At 42.8% G+C, this 22,628-nt stretch overlaps 1 protein-coding gene across 1 annotated transcript in view; it reads right to left on the reverse strand.

Moving 5' to 3' along the window:
• Window positions 1-216: 216 nt before the first annotated feature.
• Window positions 217-22,628, reverse strand: part of LOC100052230 (zinc finger protein 850) — an 82,631-nt gene continuing 60,219 nt past the window's right edge. Inside the window, 7 exon segments of the mRNA XM_070225603.1 lie at window positions 217-450; window positions 452-2,123; window positions 10,540-10,635; window positions 11,090-11,216; window positions 21,185-21,273; window positions 21,689-21,964; window positions 22,045-22,307. Coding sequence (XP_070081704.1) covers window positions 351-450; window positions 452-2,123; window positions 10,540-10,635; window positions 11,090-11,216; window positions 21,185-21,273; window positions 21,689-21,964; window positions 22,045-22,307 — 2,623 coding nt within the window. The 3' untranslated portion in view covers window positions 217-350.

A 22,628-nucleotide genomic window follows, 5' to 3' on the forward strand; every position in this document is an offset into this window, starting at 1 on the left:
AGCCTCCTGTCCTCAGAAGGTCAGCCGGACACTAGAGACAAGCTCCAGTATTGTTGTTTCTGTAACATCCGGGTTACTGTGGAAGGACTATTCCGGTGTACTTGGGGAATGACACTGGAACAGTCTGTTCCCTAATTTCAACCTCTTTGGAAGTAGTCCCTTCCTCAAGTTACCTGAGACCTTCCACAACCACCAGCCCCACCAGGGAACCGAAAGCTCCTGAAAACGCAACAGCAATTCTCCTTCAGGCGGATTGCAGATGTTGACTCTTAACCATTAACAGCCTCGTGAACACCCCCATCACACATAAGACGTCTCCACTTTGGTGTCTGGCAATGGCGGACTTATTACTAAAGCCACGGCCCTGAGAGTGACCTCTGGTGTCTCATGAAGTGTGACTCTTGCCTAAAGGTCTCACTACACTCCTTGGACACACGAGGTTTCGATCCTGTGTGTCCTCTGATGTCTGATGAGGTTTGATTTCCGACTGAAGCCTCGCCCACACTTCCTGCAAGTATAAGGCTTCTCTCCTGAATGGATCCTCTGGTGTCTAGCAAGGTGTGACTGCCGGCTAAAGCCCTGCCCACACTCCCTGCATACATGAGACTTCCCCCCCGAGTGTGCCCTCTGGTGTGTAATGAGCGTTAACTTATCACAAAAGCCTTGCCCACACTCTCTGCACACAAAGGGGATACCTGCGTGCGCCCTCTTGTGCCTAAAGAGGTTTGGCTTCTGGCCGAACCTTCTACCACACTCCCTGCATATGAAAGGCTTTTCCCCTGAATGTGTCCTCTGGTGTGAGATGAGGGTTGACTTATCATTAAAACCCCGCCCACACTCCACACAGACAAACGGCTTCTCCCCTGAGTGTGTCCTCTGGTGTGTGATGAGGGTTGATTTCCGGGTAAAGCCTCGCCCGCATTCCCTGCACACAAATGGCTTCTCCCCTGTGTGTGACCTCTGGTGCTTGTTAAGGTTTGACTTCAGGCTAAAGCGCTGCCCGCACTCCAGGCACGTGTAAGGTCTAACCCCTGAGTGTGTCCTCTGGTGTGTCTTGAGGTTTGATTTCCAGCTGAAGTGACGCCCACATTCTGTGCATACATAAGGCTTCTCTCCTGTGTGTGTCCTTAAGTGTCTAATGAGGTGTGACTTCTGGCTAAAGCCTTGCTCACACTCCCTGCACACATACGGCTTCTCTCCTGAATGCGTCCTCTTGTGTCTGATGAGGTGTGAATGCTGGCGAAAGCCTCGCCCACACTCCCTGCACACATAAGGCTTCTCCCCAGAGTGTGCCCGCTGGTGTGTGATGAGGTTTGACTTCAGGCTAAAGCTCTGCCCACATTCCTTGCACACATAAGGCCTGACCCCTGAGTGTGTCCTCTGATGTGTGAAGAGATTTGATTTCCAGGTAAAGCCTCGCCCACACTCCTTGCACACATAAGGTTTCTCCCCTGAGTGTGTCCTCTGGTGTGTGACGAGGTTTGACTTCCAGGTAAAGCCTCGTCCACACTCCCCGCACACATAAGGCTTTTCTCCAGAGCGCATACTCTGGTTTTTGGTGAGGACTGACATATTGCTAAAGCTTTGTCCCCACTCACTGTACATTCGAGGTATCTCCCCTGTGTGTGTCTTCTGGAGGCTGAGCAGGTTTGACTCCTTGATAAAGCCTAGCCCAAACTCTCTATATTTGATTGTTCCAAATCCTGAGACTTCTAAACCATGCAATACTCTGTCTGTTTCCTCAAAGTCTGTCCTCTGGGCTGGGCAGGGCCCTATATCCACCTCTCTGCTGTCTTCCTTGGACCTTACTGGCTGCTCTTCTCGTGGGCTGGAGAACGCCTTCGAAACGCTGCTTGTGCTTCCTCTCCCAAACAAAGGCTTGGAGTCGTCTTCTCTCTCTTGGATTTCTGCTTTGTTGCTCGAGCAGGTTGAATCAGAGAGTTGCTCCTGCTGCTGGTTCTGATCTTCTGGATAGTGTGTCCCTGGATGGAGAGGATTTCCTGCACATAAACTTGACAACAGCTGAGGGAGATGACTGAGCCACACATGTTGGCTGAGGGCTTGCCGACTAGAGAATGCCAGAGGGCAGGAGGGACAAGGCTGAATTTCTAGCTTTGATCCTGCTGAAGAAAGAATGTTTTTAGTCAGAGTAGTCATAGGTAGGGCTGCCAGGCCATTTTGCTTTGCCCATTGGTCATTCATAATATGTTTACCTCACAAGCTGTTTCCCATCCAGCCATCCTTCTCAAGATCTATTTTTCATTTCACTTGATGCGTTATGTTTTCTAATTGCAGGAGTTAGCAAACATGCTCAGTGGACCAAATCGAGCCTGCAACCTGCTTTTCTATGGCCTGCCAGCTAAAAACGGTTTTCACCTTTTTAAAGGGTTGAAATAAAAAGAAAGAAAGGAGACAAGGCAACAGACTGTATGTGGCCTGGAAAGCTTAAAATATTTACTATGCGGCCCTTTATAGAAAAAGTTTGTTGACCCTTGTCCTATTGAAATGTAGAAAACTCACACCAAGGACGTATTTTCACATTACCCAACAGATTAAAAAGTTTCAGGGGTTCTAGAAATGAACCAAAACCATACAATAAATTGAGACGTGTTTATTCATGAAAAACAGTGAACTTCAGTTAAGAAGAGTGGGAGTCTGTGGCATTATTGCCTGGAGCCGCTCTCACCCTTCTAATCCCCTAGCGTGGGTGGTATGGTAGCTATACCAGGGCAGGCCAGAAAGGATCAGTTTTGCTGCTGCGGGAGGGGGCTCACTTGATTTGGGGTGGAAGTTCCAATGCCCAGTGGAACTGTCAATAAATGCAGTGATCTAGGCAGTAAACGAACAGGGAAGGCCAGTGACTGCTATCTGAGATTGAAGTCTTGGTTGTGACAAAAAAAAAAAAAAAAGACTGTCAGACTATCCAGCAATGCAGCAGGGACAGCCTGCAAGTGAGAGAGCCAGAGAGGGGCTTGATAAGCTCCCCACCCAACCCTAGCTGACTGGAAGGCTGTTGGCAAAAGCAGGAAAGACTTCTGGGGGCCCAAGCTCTGCACATACCCCTGCCTGACAGAGAGGCTGCAACCAGGTCCAGAGGAAAAATGAGAGGGATAACTGGAAAGTAAAAGGCCAGAAAAGACTTGAAAACTACTGGAACATTGAATGCACTCCCCAGCTCATGCACTTATCCATTGGCAAAGGTAGGAAGCCTTACTGGCTCAAAGTATTTGAATATAACCTATAGCCAATTTTTGCAGACCACTAAGCTCTGCAGATACAAGGTTGAAATCTAGGAAGCCAGGATTAAATACAAACAGAAGAATAAAATAAAAAATCAAGGAGAAACATCATCTTCACAGAGGAAATATATTCCACATATTTAGTCTAAAAAAGTTACTAAACAAAGATCACAACAACAATACACAGGCAGGAAATACAATCAGATACTAGAAGGGCTACAATATAATATCTAAAATATCTTGTTTTCAAAGAAACAGGAAAGAGTGACTCACACTCAGGAAAAAATGCAGCCATAGAAACTGTTGCTGAGTGAATCCCAATGTTGATTTACTGGAGTGGTGGTGGTGGGGGGGGAGACTTCAAAGCCGATACTAGGAATGTATTCAAAGAAGTAAAGAAAACAATGTGTAAAAAATTAAAGGAAAGTAGGATAACTTAAAAAATAAAGAATTTCAATAAAGAATAGAAACTATTAAAAGGAAACAAAAAAGAAATTCTGGAATTAAAAAGTAAAATAACTGAAGTTACAGCGTTACCAGAGAGCTAGAATAGCACATTTGAGTTTGTAACAGAACCAGTGAAGCTGAAGAAAGATCAATAGAAATTACCTAAACTGAAGGACAGCGTGAAAGATTGAAGAAAAACAAAGAGCCCCAGAAACCTGTGGGACACCATCAGGCAAACCAACTCACGTGTAATGGGAACTCAGGAAGGAGAAGACAGAGTGAAAAGAGCAGAAAAATACCTGAAGAAATAGTGGCTAAAAAGTCCGAAATTTGATGAAAAACATTAATCTACAGGTCCAAGAAGCTCAACAATCCCCAAGATAAACATAGAGATCCCTAGTTAGACACATCAAACTGTTGACCATCAGAAAAAAAGACAAACAGAAAATCTTGAAGGCAGTAAAGGAAAAATGACTCCACACATTTAGGGTGAAAACAATATGATTAGTGCTAACTTCTCATCAGAGACAATGGAGACCAGAAGGCAGTGGAATGACATAGTTAAAGTGCTGAAATAAAGGCAAAAAAACTATGAATGAAGAATTCTAATCTCACAAAACTATCCTTCAAAAATGAAACTGATATAAAGATATTCACAGAGTAACAAGTACTCAGAGTATCCATTGCTAACATGAAATAATAAACAAGTCCTTCAGGCTGACAAGAAATGACATCAGACACTAATTCAAATCCACAGGAAGAAATGAGGACTACTGAAACTGGTAAATACATAAGACAACATATGTATATTTTTCTCTTTTATTTTCTTAATTTCTCTAAAATGCATAAGATTATTACAAAAAGCAATAACTATAACACTATACTGTGGGCTTTATAACATATATATATAATTATCTTACTAATTAGAAGTAGATTGTGATAAATTAAGATGCATATTTTAATTCCTAGAGCAGTGGTAAGAAAATAACTCTAAAAAAAAAGAAGAAGAATTAAAAAATCAAGAGAATTAAAATAGTACACTTAAAAATTTTTTTAACTGATTTTCTGCAAAGATGCCAAGACAATTCAATGGGGGAAAGCATTCTATTTTTAACAAACAGTGCCAGGACAATTGAATATTCATATGCAAGAAAACGAATTTAGACTTTCGTCTCATACGATACACAAAAATTAACTCAACATGGATCACAGCTCTAAATGTAAAAGCTAAAAGTATAAAACTTCTAGATGAAAATCTTCATAACCCTGGCTAAGCAAAAAGTTCTTAGTTACACCACCAAAAGCACAGCCCATTAAAAAAATTGTTAAATTGTATATCATCAAAATTTAAAACTTTTATGCTTGAAAAGACACTATTAAGAGAATGAAAAGACAAGCTACAGACTTGTCTCTTTTCTGAAACTTCACTTCATAGAGTTAAAAATATGTGAAAATCCTATATCTGATATAGGACTTCTGTCTAGAATATATGAAAAACTCTTACAACTCAAAAAGAAGACAAACAGTTCAATTTAAAAATGGGCAAAAGAATTGAATAGCTATTCCACCAAAGAAGATATGCAAATGGTTAATAAGCACCTAAAAAGCTCAACATCACTAGTCATTAGGGAAACGTAAATTAAAACCACAATGGAATACCGCTACACACCCAGTAGGATGTCTATAATCAAAATTAGAGACGATGACAAGGGTTGTCAAGGATGCAGAGAAAATTAAACCCTAATACAGTGGTAACAGAAAATGCAAAAATAGAAAATAGAAATGTAAAATAGAAACATACAAGGGGCCAGCCCCGTGGCCGAGTGGTTAAGTTCACACGCTCTGTTTCAGTGGCCCAGGGTTTCGCGGGTTCGAATCCTGGGCGTGGACATGACACCGCTCATAAAACCACGCTGAGGCGGCGTCCCACATGCCACAACTAGAAGGACCACAACCGAAAATACACAACTATGTACCGAGGGGCTTTTGGAGAAAAAGGAAAAAGAAAAATCTTAAAAAAAAGAAACATACAGCCACTTTGGAAAACAATTTTGTAGTTTCTTAAAAGGTTAAACATATCATAAAATCCAGAAATTAACTACCCAAGAGAAATGAAAACATATGTCCACATCAAGACTGGTACATGACTATTCTTAGCACTACTCACAAGAGCCAAAAAGTGGACACTGTCCAAACATCTATCAACCTGTGAATGCGCAACCAAAATGCATATCCATACATAAAATATCATATTGCAATAAAAAGGAATGAATTACTGATACACATGGCAACATGGATGAACCTCGGAAACATTCCGCTAAATGAAGGAAGCCAGTTACAAAAGATTATATATTTATGATACCATTTATATAAAATGTCCAGAAACAGCAAATCTATACAGCCAGCAGATCAGTGGTTTCCTGGAGCTCAGATGGGAGGAGGGATAGATGCAAATGGGCACAAGGGAACTTTCTGGAGTGACGGAATGTTCTACAGTTGGATGGAAGTGATGATCATACAACTCTAAAAGTTTACTAAAAATAAATGAACTACCACTGAAAATAAGTAGATTTCATAGTATACAAATCACACCTCAAAGAAGTTGTTAAAAAAGCAGCACCTGTGGAACTTTATACTTCTAAAATGTCAATGTCATAGAAGACAAAGGAAGGTTATGGAAATGGCCTACATTGAGGGAGACTAAACAGACACGACATGTAAATGCACCACCTAAACCTGGACTGGATCACGTTCTAGAGAGGAAAAAAGATATTATTCTGTCTACCGACAAAATTATAATATGAGGTATTATTAGATAAAATTACTGTATCAAAGTTAAATTTACTGAGATTGATTACTGTACTACGGTCACATGAGAGATTATCGCCATTCTTAGAAAACCTTTTAACAAACATCCACATATGAACCTACGTATACACACACATATATATACATAAACATATACATAAATATATACACGTACATATTGAGAGAGGGAAAGAGAAGAGAGAGCATGCACACAGGAGAACACAAGCAAATGATGAAGCAAATTGGGTAAAATATTAGCAGGTGATTTCATGATGCCATTTTATAATAATCACATGCCATATATATTTACACACACGTATATACACGTGTGTGTGTGTGCAGAGGATATAAAGGTGTTCTTTAATTTTATTTTTGAAAATTTTCTGTAATTTTGAAATAATTTCCAAATATCGAGTCAAAAATAAAAGGATGAAGCCTACTTCTGAAAATGGCAGCAGACTGAATTGGTCACAAGAATCCCGGCAGAAAACAATAATAAAACTGGATAAAATACAACAAACAGCTATTTAAAGGCACTGAGAAACACTCAAAAGCAACCAGAGGCTGGTGGGAGGAGAGAGTTTATGTTCAAAAAAGTGCAATGGAGGGGCCAGCCCCATGGCCTAGTGGTTAAGCTTGGTGCACTCCGCTTTGGCGGCCTGGGTTCGCAGGTTTGGATCCTAGGTGCGGACCTACACCACTCGTCAGCCATGCTGTGGCGGCAACCCACATATAAAATAGAGGAAGACTGGCACAGATGTTAGCTCAGGGCCAATCTTCCTCAAGCAAAAAAAGAGGAAGATTGGCAACAGATGTTAGCTCAGGACTAATCTTCCTCAGCAGCAACAAACAAACAATGGGAAGGGATAAGAATTTCATTTGTGACTCTCTTGCCCAAGAGCACTCCCAACACACACAACTACAGCAGTGGAAAAATAGTGCTGAAACGGCATATCCTGACTGGGTCAAGGTGCCAGAGAGGATTCAGAGCTGCAACAGAAGCTGCAGGTATGAGTTAAGAATAGAAGGAAATTTAGAGTCTTAAATCCTCATATGAAAAAAGACAGAAGGCTGACAAGTAATACTGTTAAACATTCATCTCAAAAAATTAGCAAAAGAATAGCAAAATAAGCCCAAAGTAAGAAGAGGAAGGGAATATTAAATATAAGTTCAGTCACAATACATACAATAGACATGATCAACAAAGCCGAAAGTTGCTTTTTGAAAAGATTAATAAGTTTAACAGACTTTTGACAAGAGTGAGAAAGAAAAAAGGGAAGGCAAAAATATATAGATGAAATAGTATTCTACGTATGAAACATTAAAGACAGAATCATAAATTATATGATAAACACCAAAGAACTAGAAATTAAACACCAAAGAGTAAGACAAACCATTGGATTAATAAAACCATTCAGCCATGCTGCTGGATATACCATAGACGATCGTTATAGTGGGACATTTTAGTTATACATGTCAATGAAAAACAGTTATACACATTTAGCTTTTAAAAATATAACTCAAAACAACAAAAAATAAGCCTATGTATAAATTTAAAGAAAAATGTCCATTTACAGAAAATTATAAAACTTAGCAAAAGTTTTGTAAGTAATGAAGTTCTGTTAGTAATGGAGACGCATTAATAAATAAGTGAGAGCAGACACCATATAACAGAAAGACAATGCCGTAAAAGATGTCAGTGCTCTTCAAATTAATTAAAATATCAATATATGTATATTAATTAATAAATTCAATGTAATTACCACAAAATCCTGATAGGCTATTTTATGAAATCTGACAAGCTGATTGTAAAACATCAGTGGGCTACAACTAACTAAGACATCGTGAAGAAAAAAATGAGAGGACTTGACCTGCCAGACAGGAAGACATTGTAAAGCTGTGGTAAATTAAAACTGTGTGACATTGGTGCAAGGGTACGCAAACACAACAATGGAACAGAACAGAGAGGCCAGAAATTAATCCGTGCGTGTACTGAAATCCAAAATATGAGAGAAGTGTCATTTTAGGAAAATGAGGAATTATTCAATGAATGGTACCAAATCTGATGGCTATGCATTTAGAAATATATAAAACTAGATCCATATCTCCCAAGACTTAACAAAATCCATTCCAGAGAGATTAAAGACCTAAGTGTAAAAAGCAAAATATTTTTGAATTTATAGAAGAAAATCTAAATAATGTCTTTATGATCTTGACGAAAGGAATTCTTAAATCAGACACACACGCAAAAACACCATACAAAAAAAGATTGACAAATCCAACCCCAACATTAAAATTTATAAAATTACTATGAAAGGCCATTTACACAGTGGGCAACTTTTATAACACTCTTGAAATAAAAAACTTTTACTGACGGGAAACAGATCAGTGGTTGCCAGGGGTTAAGGTTGGGGGGAGGACAGCAGGAAGGATTTTCTGTGCAGTGATGGAACACTCCGTACGCTTAATGTGGTGGTGGTGGTTACACGAGTCTACGTATGTGACAAAATTTCATAGTACTATAGAACAACAACAACGAAGCACACGTAAAAACTGATGAAATCTGAATCCGAATGAGGTCTGTAGTTTACTTAATAGCACTGTACCAATGTCAACTGCCTGGTTTTGAAAGGTGCTATGCTTATATAAGATGTAATTGGAGAAAGCTGCGGGAAGAATAGATGGGAACTTTCTACATTATTTTTACAAATTGAGACAAATTACTTCAAAGTTAAACAACTTTTTAAAGAGCAAATAGATCACAGACTGGCAGAAGAAAGACATAACGCATGTAACTGACAAAGAATTCATTCCCAAGACTTGTTGAAAAATTTCTGCAAATGAACAAGAAAAAGAAAAGCCGGGAAAAGGTTTGAACAGGCAATTCATAGGAGAGGAAACATCAATGCCAGTCAACCTACGAACATATCAAAAGACGCTCAAGCTCAATGCCAATCAAATTAAAACTACTGTGAGAGGCATTTCACCCCCAAAAGATGGTCAAAAACTAGAGTCTTCGTTGCAGCGGCCCTAACAAACTAATGTGGCGACTGCGGGGAACACTTTGGCATTACCTAGTCAGACTGAACAAGTACGCGCTCTTGGACTCAGCTACTCTACTCTTAGGTATGTAGCTTAGAGAAACAGGTGCTGACACACCTAAGGGCACAGGTGTGAGAATGTTCACAGCTGCATTCTTTAATAGCCAAAACTGGTAAAAACATCCATGTCCAACAAAATAGAATGGATAAATGAACTATATTATAGGTATGTATATCATACAATAAATGCTATACAACATATATCAACATGAATAAATCTTACAAACTTAGTGTCAGTGGAGAGCAAACTACAGAAAGATACACATGGTATGATGACACTGATATACAGTTTAAAAATATGCCAAACAACACTATAGATAGTTGAGGGATTTATGAACTAAAGCAAAAAGCCATGAATGGGAATTATAGATCCCTAGTTTTGAAAAACAGTCCCTTTGGGCAGGGAGGTGGGGAGGTTTCAGATAGAGTCTGGGAAGAGGAGACGGAAGCTTCGACTGTTTAGGTAATGTTTTATTTTTTAAGCTGGGATGTTGGTACATGAGTATGCATTTTCTTATTATTCATAGCTTTCTGTAATCTTAATTATTGAGTAATAAATTTTTTAATTATAGGAATTAGAAAGGTGGAGATAATCAAACTACGCTTAGCCGAAGAGAAAATGGAAAGTGTCTAATGCTCATGGGGTAGGTGCAGTTTTTAAGATTAAGAGGAGAGAAAGCCCGTAAGTGAGGAACGACCAAGCATGATGGAGAAGGCAAGCCAAGTGAGAGGAAGGGAGGCTCCCAGGTGGAGCAGAGAGACAAGGAAACCGGGAAGGCCCCTCCCTCACCTGGAGATGATATTCTGGAAGGGAGGTCACGCCAGGCAGCCTTACTGGGGCCCAGGAAGGCCTGAAGAAGAGCTTCCTCCCAGGACCCAAGAGATGCCTCCTCCTTCCCTGTGTGCCAAGCTGCAAAGTCCCGTCCGCCCCGTGTCACACTCACCTGGACAGAGGCCCAGCCGACATTGTCTCTCCTCTATCCAGGGCTCGTCCCCTTGCTCCAGCTGAGAAATGAGTTTTGGTTTGGAAAGTGGAATTTCTGCTCATAGGGAAAGAAAACAAGGGAACTCTAGGTTATGGCTCAAGGGGCCATTCCAGAACTCAGAGCCAAAATGGGGAGGGAAACCCAGAGGGTGGTACAAAAGACCTATGAATAGTGAACTCTCTAGGAGGGTTGAGTAAGAAAAGGGGAGTCCAATCAGAAAAACTGCACATTAACACTTGGTCAATGACAATCTCCTGGGTTTGGAGCAAGCTAAAATAGAGAGCCCCAGCCTTGGGAAAGAGGCCTGAAAATGCAGAGTGTCATACACAACATGAATAAATCTACCTCCTTTCACTACACTAAATCCTGATTTAACCCGAGGAAAAAGGTAAATTATTGTTTTTAAGCCCAACACTAAGACAAAGCTGCTTGGTGGGCAGCCTTTCCTTGTAACATGTAGAAAATACCCTGTGGGCGGATTTTAAGCGCTAAGGGAAGCCATCCTTACCCAGTGAGACCAGGTGGCTGTAGGTCTCCAGCATCACTTCCCTGTGCAGGGTCCTCTGAGCAGGGCTCAACAACCTCCACTCCTCCTGGGTGAAGTCCACGGCCACATCCCTGAACGCCACAAATGCCTTAAACACAAAACACACCCCTGCTCATCCAGGAGTCCACCTTGCTCACAGTGGGGATCAAAAGGCTTCCCCGAGAAATGCAAATCAAAACTACACTAAGATATCACCTTACACCCGTTAGAATGACAAAAATATCTAAAACTAATAGCAACAAATGTTGGAGAGGTTGCGGAGAAAAAGGAACCCTCATACACTGCTGGTGGAAATGCAAACTGGTGCAGCCACTATGGAAAACAGTATGGAGATTCCTCAAAAAACTAAAAATAGAACTACCATACGATCCAGCCATCCCACTACTGGGTATTTATCCCAAGAGCTTGAAGTCAGCAATCCCAAAAGTCCTGTGCACCCCAATGTTTATTGCAGCACTGTTTACAATAGCCAAGACGTGGAAGCAACCTAAGGGTCCAGCAACAGACGAATGGATAAAGAAGATGTGGTACATATATACAATGGAATACTACTCAGCTGCAAAACAGAACAAAATCATTCCATTTGCAATAACATGGATGGACCTTGAGAGAATTATGTTAAGTGAAATAAGCCAGCGAGAGAAGGATAATCTGTGTATGACTCGACTCATATGAGGAATTTAAAATTATGGACCAAGAACAGTTTAGTGGATACCAGGGGAAAGGTGGGGTGGGGGGTGGGCACAAAGGGTGAAGTGGTGCACCTGCAACATGACTGACAAACATTAATGTACAATTGAAATTTCACAAGATTGTAACCTATCAATAACTCAATAAAAAAAAAAAAAAGGCTTCCCCGAGGGAGCTGGAGATTTCTAGACCCTACTTTGGACTGTAAAGGAAGGGTAGCAAAGTATGCCACTCCAAAATATGCCACTTTGGCATCAGGATTACTTTGAGCTGAAGGCAATTAAGAAGCAAACACAAGAGGGGCCAGCCCAGTGGCATAGTGGTTAAGTTCACACACACTGCTTTGGTGGCCCGGGATTTGTGGATTTGGATCCCGGGCACAGACCTACACACTGCTCATCTAGCCATGCTGTGGTGGCATCCCATATACAAAATAGAGGAAGACTGGCACAGACATTAGCTCAGGGACGATCTTCCTCACCAAAAAAAAAAAGCAGACACAAGAGAAGCTCTAAAAGCAGACCATAAATTTGTAAAGGTGTTCCCCATCCCCTCTCTACCAGGGGGAATAGAAGTTAATCACCAGACAACTCTAGACCCTTATGAGCCTAGAGACGGGCCCCAGAGGAATCTTACCTAACTAGCCCCCATCTTCCATTAGTTCCCCCATATATTTACCTTCCCACAATTTGCTGTCCTAGAAACTCAAAATCCTTTTCCTTTGTCTTGTCACTTCTCTAAAAAGTTATTGTTCTTTCACTAAGACGCTATATGAGCCCAAGTTCTAACCATCCCTTTGAGTTACTCATCACTGAGTCCTGCCATGTGTATGCATGATGGACATGTTAATAAACTTGTTTATTTTTCTTGTTAATTAGTCTTTTGTCAGTCTAATCTGCAGGGTTCCAGCCAATGAACCCAAGAGAGGCAGAGGAAAAAAGAATTACTTTCCTCCTCTACATGACCTTGGTCCCAAGGGTCAAAGTCCTTTATTCTCATATCTCTGTCCAGCCAGCATCATTTGTGCAGCTATTGCTATCAACATCCTAGGCTTGCTGCTGGAGAGGATAAAAGCAAAACAAAAAAAAGTTCCTTCACATCGGGAGCTTTAAATCTAGTCAGGGAAAAGAGGGAAATATCTCTCTCTCTCTCTCACACACACACACACACACACACACACACACACAAATTAAACAGTAAAAAATAATCATCTTGCTAAGCATTTATGTTCTAATAGCAGCAGGTGAGCCCCTGGGGGGGGGGGGGGCTGGTGTGAATAACCCACCAATATGTATACTTGACAGCAGGACTCATTCCTTCCCCTCCCTCACACTGCCACTGCCCTGCTCAGGCCTGAGGAATGGAGGTGCAGGGTGGTAAAGAGCCTGGACTCAAACCACACTGCCTGGATTTGGAACTCACCTGTCCCCAGTTAGGGTACCTTTAGGCAAATTAGCTAACCTCTCAGCCTGAACTGAGAGTAACAGGGTGGTGGAGGAGCAGACGAGCGGATGAATGACTCGGGACAACTCACTGCTGCAACAGTAGGTACTCAGGGAGGACTCCCCGGCCATTCCACGTAAAATTCCCCCTCCTGCTTTGCTGTCTCCCTTCCACTCTAGATAATGCGTGTGTTATTTGTCTTTATTTTCTGATTCCCTCCTAGACTGTAAGGTCCCTGTGCGTGGTTTACTGCTATGGCCCCAGTGCCTGGAACAGAGCCTGCGATCACTAAGCAGGCAAATGCTTCTAGAGGACTGAATATGCAATTATTCCACTGGCAAAGTTTCAGATGACCCTCTGCCACCTGGAAAGCTGTACTTTGGAGGCTGGAATAGACAATGGTCCTCGGCACAGCAGTTTTGGGGAGGCGTCGGCATGCAGGTGCGGGAGGCGTGCAGAAACCAAGTGCAAACGAGCCAAGGGATCCAGGTCCGGGATTCTTCCTAGCCCAACCCTTTTCTGTCTTTTAAAATGGGGTACGATCTCCAGTCCACAGGTTTAGTTTGACCCATGCACTGCTTTAAAACTCTTTTTTAATATCAATTATATATTGGGAGATTTCATATGAAAATCTCAACTTACGGGCCCTGTTGAGAAATCCGTAAATCTGACCACTCTGGGCTTTGCACAGCTGGAGGCCACAAATGGCTGAAGGTGACTTATACTGGGGGTCGTTAGCCTAGGCATGTTATTGGCAGACTGCTGCAACTCCCACCTTATCCGTTTCGCTCATTTAGGTACACGCCTGGTCTCTTTGGTGATCTGGCTTTGCATCCTCTTCTCAGAACACCACCACTCCTTGAGGGATGACACTGTGTCTCTCAAACTGATTCCATGCTGTGCCCTCCCCATGGCTCTTACCTTCTCAGGAGACCCTCCCCTCAATTTCCTGTCCCGTACCAGCTCAGCTGTTCTCCAGTGGGGCTGGGCTGTGAAATGGCCTTAAGACACTACCCCACTTTAGGGCCCCTCTCCACCTATAGTAATAGCAGTTCTAGAACCCAGCCTGCCCCCATGTCATTAATCACAAAGAGCACAGACAGGACAAGTGAGAGTTGTGGTTCTTATCCCTCATCCCTGGCTGTACTTTAGAGCTAACTGTGTGGTGTTTTAAATTATGGATTCCTGGGTCCCACTCCAAATCAATAAAATCAGACTCCGGGGATAGGGCTTTCATACTCTTAACGGCTCCTAAGTATAGTCATGGTTGTGAATCACGGGGCCGGAGGACCTCAAGAGGGAGCTTACTGAGGGACAGACAGATCAGGGCAGGTTTCACGAAAGGGAGGTATGATCTTAGTCTGAAAAGGCAGGCAGGATTTCAAAGGATCAGAGAGAAGAGGGCTAGGCAATCCAGACAAGGCACGTGGGATGGGAGGGAATAAGGAATGAAAACTGGCTCGTTGGAAAAGACAGCAGGCAGGTTGTGCAGCCTACAGAGGGTTTGAAAAGCCAAACGAACATAAAACTCTATGCTTTACTGTGCATTTAAGGCAATATTTGAGTACTACCCTTGAATTGATGGTAGAAAGCACATGTAGCAAAACATCCATTGTTGAATCTAGGTAGAAGGCAGATATGTGAGTATCAACATACAAGTCTTTGTATTTTTTCTATAGGTTTGAAACTGTTCATAGCTAAATATTGAAGAGGAAAGACTATTCACTCATTCAGGTATTTGCCTAGTCCCTGTGGTGATTAGATTTTACAACCCTTCTCAGAATGAATGTGCGCGGGTGTGCGTGTGCGCGCGCGCACACACACACATCCCCTTGAAAACCCCTGACAAAGAAGCTACATTAGAGACCATCCTACGTTATTTCAACAAGTTTAACACAACTGGTATTCCTGCAGCCCTGGAAAAATTAATGGTGTCTTTGTATGAGAACCATGCATGTAGGTGGTAGGGTAAACACTAAATGGATGACTCACCGTGATCCATTCCAAACTTCTCCACTGGGGAGCAACACGGCGTGGGGAACTAAAGTCAAGTCAAAGGGAGGCCTGACTGACGTACAAATAACCCATCCCCCTGCCAGCTGAAGAATGGATCTACAGCTGACGCTAACCAGCAAGCCACAAGAAGCCTGCTGTAGGATTCCAGCAGAAGACGTCTTCATTTTTAAGATGGAATAATGGGAAGCCAATACTTTTCCTGATGCTCATAAACACAGGCACAGGTTACGCAAAAGCAGCAGCATAGCCTAGTGCACTGGCTTTCAGTGTGGTCCCTGAACCCATAACACCAGATCCCTTGGGAACTTGTTTGAAATACAAATTCCCAGGCCCCATCCTAGAACCAATGAATCGGAAATTCTGGGGGTGGGGCAAAGCAAGCTGTTTTAACAAGCCTTCCAGGTGATTCTGAGTCACAGTAAAGTCTGAGAACTACTCAGTGGCTAAAAGCACACTCTGGAGACAAACTGTTCAAATGACAGCCCTCCTCCTATGACTTCGCATCAATAACTTAACATCTCTGTCTCAATTTTCCATAAAATGGATATTATAATAGTACTTACCTTTTGGGGTTGTTCTGAGAATTAAACAAAGTTGCTATTGGTAAACATCCTATGCCTCTGAGGGGAACCAGCCTGGGTGAGGCTGACACTGTGAAGAGCAGAGTTGAGTGGAGGAATCTAAGAGCCCCAGCCGTTGACACGCTTATGACGGTAGAGGACCAACCCCAAAGCGTGTCCTGGCTCTGGACTTCCTTTCATGTGAGCTAAGTTACTTAGTGTTTAGAACAGTCTAAATGGAGTTTCCTGCTGCTTGCAGCCCAGAGCATCCTAATTGACTGGTGGATTGTTATAATTGATGGCCCCCAGTGAACCATGCCTCCCTGTTTCTACCCTTTATGAGTTCTCCTCCTAAACTATCTCTAGGCTTGACCATACGACATCCTTTATCTTATGGGACATTAGCAAACATGATGCAGAGGTTTAAAAGGCATTTGGGTTTGGGGCTGGCTGGCTTTCTTTCTGTGCAGGAAACCTTGAGGCCACCATGTAAACAAACTGAGCTTGCCTGCTGAAGAGGCCACAGAGAACCAAGAAACAAGGTACCTCAGCTAACCAGCCTCTCAACCACCAGACAGGTGAGATCATCCAGCTCCAGCTGAGCAGCCAGCTGACTACAGCCACATGAGTAAGCCCAGGTAAATCAACAGAACCATTCAGCTGTGCCAAGATGAATCGCTGACCCACATGACTATGAACCAATACGTGATTTAAGCCACTAAATTGGTACACAGAAATAAAGTGCTGTCATAACATATACCTATAACATGTGGCATTAGCTTTGGGAACAGGACATGCACAGAGGCTGGGAAAGCATCTAGGAAACTGTTAGCAAAGGTTGGAAAAGCAGTAAACAAACTGTTAGCAGAAGCCAGAAAAGCAGTGAGGAAACCACTCTGGCAGCTTAAAAAAGACAACACATGCTATGTATTAGCAAAACTACCACCTGCACTAACTTGGAAAATAGAAAAATACGTAGTGAATTTTCAGATCTGGCTAAAGAGATCTCTGGAAAGCCTGTTAAGAGTTTCAGACAGATGCTTCTAACTAAATACGATAACGTATAGAAAGAGAAGAGCTAAAGAAGCAACTCCGGAGTTTGCAAGCCTAATTTAGAGGAAATACAGACAAGCTAGGACTTGCTGGGTTGGAAAATAAAACTGTTTTATATCTCCAGTCTCTCCAGCCAGCAGAAGTCTCAAAATAAGAAACGGCCTCAGGGTAAAGATCAAGTTTGGCTGAAAGACCCAAACTTTAGGACCTCTGAAAGTTTAAGCTGATGTCTAGGAGACTCTAAACTAGACAAAAGGGATTCAAGATTCTTACAGGTATTATCTCACAGCACTGACACCCTGACCAAAGCTGAGAGGCCTATCTGGAAAAGAATTGTGGTTATAATTTTTGTTTAATAGAGTGGTCTGATAATCCGATACATGGGAAACCCAAAGAGTCTTTAAAGAAATTTTATCAACTTGACTAAAAGGGCTAGAGACATTTCAAACTGAAGAGGCCTCCTATGTGTCTCCAATTCCTCCCCTTTTTGAATGGGTGTGTCTATTGCAGTTTTCCTGTCCCCGTCTCACCACCGCATATTAGGTGGGTGGCTGGGGGTAGAGGGAAACAAATGACTTGTCTTTTCAGTATACAGGTTTCCGACTTAAAGGAGTTTCAGTGAAGAAGCCTTAGCCACATCCAGACTGATATACATAAGATACTGGGCTTTGAGTCTGTGATGAAACTTTTGGGGATCCTGGGGGAGGGGTGAGTTTATCTTGCACATGGGGAGGATATGAATCACTGGGATCAGAGGGTGGTTACAGTAATGAACCCCAATGAATCCTGTGTCCCTGTATCAATACCCTTGTGTTATCCCCTTCCACAACAACTCTGGACTTGGCCATGAGACTTGCTGTGGTCAAAGGGACACTAACAAACATGACACAAGCTGGGGCTTAAAAAGTGTTTGTTCGATGGGGTTGTCCTCTCTTGCTGTATAGAGAAACCCAAGACTATCATTTGATCAAGCCCAAGCCCACATGGAAAAGAACCAAGAAGAACTAAAGTACCCTAGTCAAGCAGCTTGGTAAAGTCATGGATGGATGGTCATCTAGCTCCAGTCAAACTGTCAGCTGACTGCAGCAACATGAGCAAGGCCAGGTGAACCCCACAAAACACCCATCTGTGCCCAGCTCTAAATGCTGACCTACCAAACTGTGTGCTAATAAGTGATTTTGCCTTAAGTCAATAAATTTTGGGGTGCTTTATTATGCAGCAAAGCCTAACTGATACACTGATAAAGAAGTCATGTTACATGAAAAATGCTTTGCAATAATATCACCCTTGACTTGCTAAGTTGCTCATGCAGTCAGAAACTCCTAAGATAGATTTAGAGAGCAATAGGTTCATTCCTCCCATTTCTCACTTACGGGCATGAAGCCATTAGATGGGAAAGAAGACAGATTCATGCGAACAACCAGAATAGTTATTTTTCTCCCTTTTTCCAGCTGAGTGCCTAGAAAGGCAATTTATCTAAGTCAAAGGTGTATATGAGATGACTCTGATGTGGTAGCAATAAACATACTTTCTGAATGAATAATCAGGACATGATGTCAGACACCAGGACAACACATTTGGAATGAGGACTGTCCTAAATATCTAACACACTGTCATGAGCCACTGAAATCTTCTGAACAGAAAAGTGATGTTACCATAATGTTTGGGGAAAATGAGGATTACAGAAACATACAATGGGTAGCAAAGGACCATGTCAACATGTGAAAACAAACCAAGACACTATTGTGAACATTCACAAGAAAGAAGAAAAAAGATCTGCACTGGCAGGTCTGCCTTGGGAATGTACAACTGCACAATGTAACAATAAAAACAAAAACAAAAAACCTGCAGAGTGTAAAGCAAAGACATCGTGAGGGAAAAAGGGAGTCTCAGAAAAGGAAGAAATAATTGATAGGATTAAATGTTTGAGAACAGGCAGGGTTCAAAGCTCCAGCAGGTAAACGGTCATTGCTATTTAGCATGTCATATTTTTGTTTGAAGAATAAAAACAAATCTATAAAAGAATTTCTTGCACAAAGTTGATCATAGAAGCATTATTTTACAACAGTTAAATGTTGGGAACAAGTTAAACGTTTGGGAAATATTTAATCCATTCAATGGACTGTTACAGAAATTACTTCTGGTGGGATGAGTGTTGGCTGTTCCTTCATCTATAAAAATGGGTCTCGGAAGATACACTGTCACTAGCTTTAGTACACTATGATTTTATCATTAAGGTTTGTCAAAATGCATGTAGGTAGGGGTGTGTGTGTGTATGTGTATAAATGAAATCAAATCCCAGTGATAAAGGAATCCCAAAATAAAACGGAAGACTCAGAAGTGTGCAGGCCATACTTTACACATCACTGACTGTAGTCTATTGTGTTCTGCACACGGCAGACATTCAGCAAATCTGTTCAGCAGAATCTATGAAAAAATGCTTAACGTTAGTAACATCATGTGCTAATCCATCTCATTTGTCACAAATTCTAATTTCTCCTCTCAGGCAAAGGTCCTTGCCAGTGATACCTAATGTCCTACTGTGTATTTGCCCAGATTGTTTTGTATAATTCAGATGTCATACGTATGAGTTCCTGGAAATTCCACTCAAACCCGCTGAAATACGTGGTTAATTTTATGCCCCAAATAACACACCAAAACAAACAACAGAAACTCCTTTGTTACTTAGTTCCTTCAAATTAATTTATTTAACGTTGTGGTTCCTTCATGCACCAAACATTTCATGTGTGCCAGTTACTCCTCGAGGCACAGAGGTCTCATTTTAAACAACTTATCCATTCAAATGCTTGTGCCCTTTGATCAGTTTTTCTGAAAAGTATTAGGGGCAGGAAAAGTCAGCTGACACAAACTTCTAGCTTTTCTGAGAAAATCAGAATGCTTCCCTATTAACAGTATGAGCAGTGAAAAAAGTACACACAAAAGATTCAATGTTACCTTGGGAAATGTCCTGAATTGGATTTCTTATGCATTCTTGGTACTTTCAAATGAATGAACTATTTTACAAATGAGAAACACACAACCCTCACAGTTCTGATAACATCCAGGAAATTATAAATCTCCATCACGGGAGACCAGGATTTAAGAATAAATCAAGATCTCTTTTTCTGTCTAAATTCTACTCTGATTTGTTGATAAGGACAGTCAAGGCAGACCTGAAATAACCAAGTTAACCCATATCAAATGTGACAGTAACCCAACCTATTGACTGTGTGTTGGTGCTCAATAAATGTTAATTGCATTCAACTAAGTGAAGGTCACCATAATCGCCATTCTCAGGGGTTAGAAAGTTTCTCCTTAAGTCCCTATAAGCCCATTTCATTGATTTCCTTATGTCAAATCCCTTCTCAACATCCTCTAAAACTCAGCTTACTCAAAGACAAAGCCTACACTCCACAGTCTGGCCACCCAGACTCAGAGGTGGGAAATGAAAATCCTTCAGGGGCCAGGTAGGTAATAAGTATGGAAGAGGCAGGGAAAACGTTAGCTGGTCAATGGTTTCAATCTCAGTATGGAGGATACTGTAGTAAATGCAGCAAAACAGACTCTGCAGGACTTGTCCAAATGATGAAGACACTTTCAGCTCAAATTCCCTGACACCAGAGCACACTGCAGACTTATTTTCAGAGAAGCAGGAAATCTGTAATTTTGGGAGAAAGCTCCCCATTGCCAAACGCTGAAAATGCTCTCAAGTGTAAAATTAAGGTCAAACCATATCAAACTCCTCTCTGTTCCATGTGTGGACAACTAGTCTGTATCTTCACCTGTACATATTTAAAAATCAACCTTATGTAAGTCTAATGGCCACTAAAATCCTCCCACACTGTGGCCAAGGGCAGTGCCCAACGGCCCAGCTTCTAAGACTCACCACACCTCCTGCCCTCTTCTCACTGGTATGTCTTCTGCCAACTCTCCAACTTACCAAACCCTCAGGGGCAGCTCAGACAGCCCTACTTCTCCTGGAAGCCCTTCCCAACCACTTCAGGCATCTCTGCTGCTCCTGCCCTTCATCCTTATCACTGGACAATTAAGCATGGACGTCCCTGTATTTTTATTTAAACTGCTTCATGTATGATGTTCACAATTTACTTCGTGGATGACTGTGGCATGGATAGAGCAGACAGGAATGCTGAGGAAGGACTCCTTGTAAGATGAGCCGCCCCTCCAGGACCAGGAGTGGACTTTGCCCAATACCAACAAGGCAGCCTCCAGAGCAAGAAAAGGGAATGGATCCATCCTGTTGACAGCCAAGATGGAATTTACAGGAAATCCTCACCTCTTTTTTGGCTTTCAGGAGCCCCGTGGCCATTTTCCCGGTCTCCTGAGTGCTCTCCCTGGAGAAGGGCAAAGTCTCAGAAGACAGATCTGGGGACGTGAAGAGAAATGAGAAAGCGCCTAAGTGGAAACCCTCTCCCCACGAGTTAAAGCGGGGTCTGCTCCAGAGCCCCACAACTGGAGGCTGGGAGGGTCACAGAAACCACCAGCACAACCCAATTCCCACCCAGGCCCTGAAAAAAAAGGACGCAGGGTGATCAAGCATCCTCCAGCTCAGGCCCAAGCTCCGGGCAGGGAGTGAAGCCCATGCTCCCCAGCAGCTGACTTAGGGTCTGTCTCTAACTCTGCGGGCTGGAATGAAAGGCAAATGGCCTGGCGGTGCCTACAGGAGAGCGCCCGCGAGTTCAGAGGCAGCTCCGCCTCTCAGCCTGCGTACCCGTGAGTAAAACTGGGACGAGCAGAGCGATGTGCTAACTGGATGAGGCTACGACTACAGGGCACTCACGGAACGCTGGGCGCACGCTGCCAATCCTGAGGCTGAAGCCGGGGGAACCAAGCGCAGAAGCATTAAAAGGACCCAGACTGGCAGGCTCACGGCGCCGCCAACCAGCCTTACGGGCGGGACCCACCGAGCGGAAGTGCTCCTGTACGTCAACGCCACACGCTGAGGGGCGAGCGTGAAGGAGGACGGAAGTGGCCGCAGAGGCGTCTGGAGAATGTAGTTTTGGAGGTAGAGGGGAGGTGGGTGAGTTGGCCTCGCCGAGGCAGGGTGACTTTGCGCCTCTCATACAAGCAAGTTTAGGAGTTCATGGTGAAGATGCCCAGACCGCGAGGTTCACAAGCTTCTCCTCCGAAGGCTACTGAGGTCTGTGGACACCGAGAGCGCCGCAGACACACCCGAGGATTCTGGGAAATGTGGTCCTGGCGCCCAGCCGGTGTTGCAGCGGCTGGAGGCCAGACCGTGCGCGCCAACCTCGGGCGGCGTGGATGCCAGATCTCCGCCCCGTGCGTCCTTCCCGAGCAGCAACCAGGGTCGGAACCGGCGGCTGTGGGCTCGGCTCCCGGCAGAAACATAAGGGGTGCTATATACACCTCTAAATTTATGCTTTCTAGTTTCGCTAACTCTAAAATTAATTTGGAGATCCATCAAGACAGATAACGTGAAAAAAATGGGAAGTGTCACAACTAATGGGTGAAAGAAAATAATCATTAGGTGGTGACTGCGAATAAATGCCCGACCAAGACAAAAAAAATTGTCACCTCATGCGAAAAGGCTGAAAAGGGGTTTAGAAGAAAACTGTGGCCCTTAAAGGAATGTAAGACAGAAGAAATCAGGTCAGAATGTCAAGAAATTGGAAATGATTCTCCATGTTAGAAAAAGAACATGACTAATGGAAAGAGAGGAGAGAGGGAGGCAGTAGTCAGACTCCAAGGGTGTGGGGGTC

This window comes from Equus caballus, chromosome 10, assembly GCF_041296265.1.
Source record: "Equus caballus isolate H_3958 breed thoroughbred chromosome 10, TB-T2T, whole genome shotgun sequence".
Lineage (NCBI taxonomy): Eukaryota > Metazoa > Chordata > Mammalia > Perissodactyla > Equidae > Equus > Equus caballus.